The 2341-nt window shown below is 54.6% G+C and overlaps 1 protein-coding gene across 3 annotated transcripts in view; it reads left to right on the top strand.

Annotated features, from left to right (window-relative positions):
- Nucleotides 1–470: 470 nt before the first annotated feature.
- The window catches only part of Cars1 (cysteinyl-tRNA synthetase 1), a 53873-nt gene continuing 52002 nt past the window's right edge, over nucleotides 471–2341 (top strand). Inside the window, exon 1 of one of the 3 annotated variants that reach the window (XM_010635679.3) lies at nucleotides 471–576. In XM_010635679.3, the coding sequence (XP_010633981.1) occupies nucleotides 552–576 (25 nt within the window). In that variant the 5' untranslated portion in view covers nucleotides 471–551. The remainder of the gene's footprint in view (nucleotides 577–2341) is intronic. The other 2 variants (XM_033756480.1, XM_010635678.2) reach the window with 2 other exon arrangements.

Raw genomic sequence — 2341 nt, 5'->3', positions numbered from 1 at the left:
CTTTCCTGAATTCAACCCGTCCGCTGGACAGCTGTCAGGATGATGTTTCTACAGCACACATCTGTCCTGGCTGCTCCTTGAACCCCTTCGATGTGTTTGCTACCCTTGGCTTGGCTTACTGGATGCATCCGGGACCTTCGTAGTGCTTCAAGTCGCGTCCCAACCACACTGCCCGGTGCTCTGACGCTGCCAGGAATTTCTTCTGGGCTGGCTGTAAGCCCGGGTCACCAGCAGGTCATCTGTATGCCCAGGCTGGCTGTTCGCCAGGCCTTTTTCTCGCTCCTCTTCCTGCCAGCTCTTGACCCCGCCGGTTCCCGGGTTGGGTTGTCCCCTGACTGCGGCAGGGCGACCCCTCTAGATCTGGCAAGCTCTGGACCTCCGAGACGCAGCAAGCCCAGCTCGACGCCCAGCATGCCCCGCGTCGCGGCGTCCTAGCCCAGTTGCCTAGCGACCAGGCGTATCCGGAAGGCGGAGGGTTGGGCGGGACTTCCGGGGCGCGGTTGCATCAGATTCTGGGAAGAGTCTGTGGCGCCGGTCTGGGATTCCCAGCGATGGCAGGTTCCTCCGGGGAGCAGGGTGAGTGTCCCGGTCGGACGTCAGGGGCCCGGGTCAGGCGGAGAGACGCTAGGAGGCTCTGCAGGGACCCCAGGATCTGCCGGCCGGCGCGCACCAAGAACTAGGGCCGCGGATTCGCGGGCGGACAGTGGGCTAGCTGCTGTCTGAGGGGCAGAGGGGGACCGAGAAGGGCAGTAGGTCCCCTGGCGGGCAGTGGGCGGACCATGGGGCAGAGAGGTATTGGGGGCCCAGGGCAGGCTTTGGGTCTCTGGGTGAACAGTGGATATACAGCCAGATCATATGTCAGGCCAGGGCTCTGAGGAGCCTCAGGTCCATGGACAGGTAGTGGCTAGGCCAGGATTCTGAGGGTCACTGGGTCCCCAGAGCAAGACAGGGTCCAGGCCAGCTCTCTGAGGCAGTGGGCCAGTGGTCAGGTCTAGGCTGTGAGAGGCAGCTGGTCCTCGGGGCTGACACTGGTGGCCTGAGTTCTGAGAGGTGGCCTACAGAATTCCAGGCTTAAGTGTAGACTTGAGCCTACCGTTGCAAGACCACCTCCTTCCCAGCCTCAGTTTCCTCATTGGGTTGGGGCCAGGATCTCTGCATACACGTCTGTGGAGTGGACTTGTATCAAAGAACCTGTCCCTAGCTGGTGCCTGGGCCCAATATCATCACCCCTTCCTGCCCCAGCTGGACTTTGGGGAAGAGGCAAAGGCTCAGAGTTGTTTTGGTTTTCTGCCCAGCCAGGTGGGCGGAAGGGCACTTGAGGTTGATACTTAGGAAAATAGGGCAGAGGAAGCCTGGGCTACATGTACACACATATAAAAGGGCTTGGGGTTTTACCAAAGCTTTCATCTCTAGTGTGTCCATAAGTCACAATTGGGAAGTACCTCATCAGAGCATTACCGCCTACTTTATTGCCACCCAGGAGTTTCCCTGAGGAAGCAGCCTTGTGAGCTCCCCATGTCACCCAGGGATAGACCAGGACATTGGCATTCAGACCTCTGAAAAAAAGTAGGTATTGGCCAGGCATGGTGGCTGATGCCTGTAATCCCAGCACTCGGGAGGCTGAGGCAGGAGGATTGCTGTGAGTTCGAGACCAGCCTGAACAACATAGTGAGTTCCAGGTCAGTCTCAACTACATAGTGAGACCCTGTCTCAAAAAACCAAAAAAAAAAAAGAAAAAAAAGTAGGTATTTCCTTACTGTTCCTTTGGCAAGATTTTAGGTCCTTGGAAGAGTAGCGACTGTAGTCCAGATTCCTAACAGTTAGGAGTTGATTTTATGAAGAAAACATGGTTTGGTAGGTTTTATTCACTATCCTGGCAAAATTTAGGTGTGAGTTCTTCATCTTGCCTTTCTCAGTTTCTCATTGCTGAAACACAGTACCCGACATCCACAGTTTAGAAGAGGAGAGGGTTATTTTGGCTCAGTTTGTAGAGGTTCCAAGTCCATAGACAGCTGACTCCAAGGCAGGGTGGCATGGCAGAGGAGAAAGAACTCATGGCTACGGGAAGCAGAGAGAGGGATCAAGGGAGGAGGAAGTAGATTGATTCTTTCAGGCTGTTCCCCCAGTGACCCACCTCCTCCATCAGGCTTCACCTCCCAAATCACTTCTTTTCTTGTTTTGTTTTGTTTGAGACAGGTCTTATTAGTAGTTCAGACTGGCCTCGAATTCACTATATAGCCAAGGCTGACCTCAAATTCACAACCCTCCTAATTTCGGTGCTGGGATGCCACCACCACTCCCAGACTTTTTCTTTCTTTCTTTTTCTTTCTTTCTTTCTTTC

Source organism: Fukomys damarensis, unplaced genomic scaffold (assembly GCF_012274545.1).
Source record: "Fukomys damarensis isolate Sample0158 unplaced genomic scaffold, DMR_v1.0_HiC HiC_scaffold_27, whole genome shotgun sequence".
Lineage (NCBI taxonomy): Eukaryota > Metazoa > Chordata > Mammalia > Rodentia > Bathyergidae > Fukomys > Fukomys damarensis.
The sequence above is the reverse complement of the archived record's forward strand: the minus strand, read 5'-3'. Positions and strand labels throughout refer to the sequence as shown.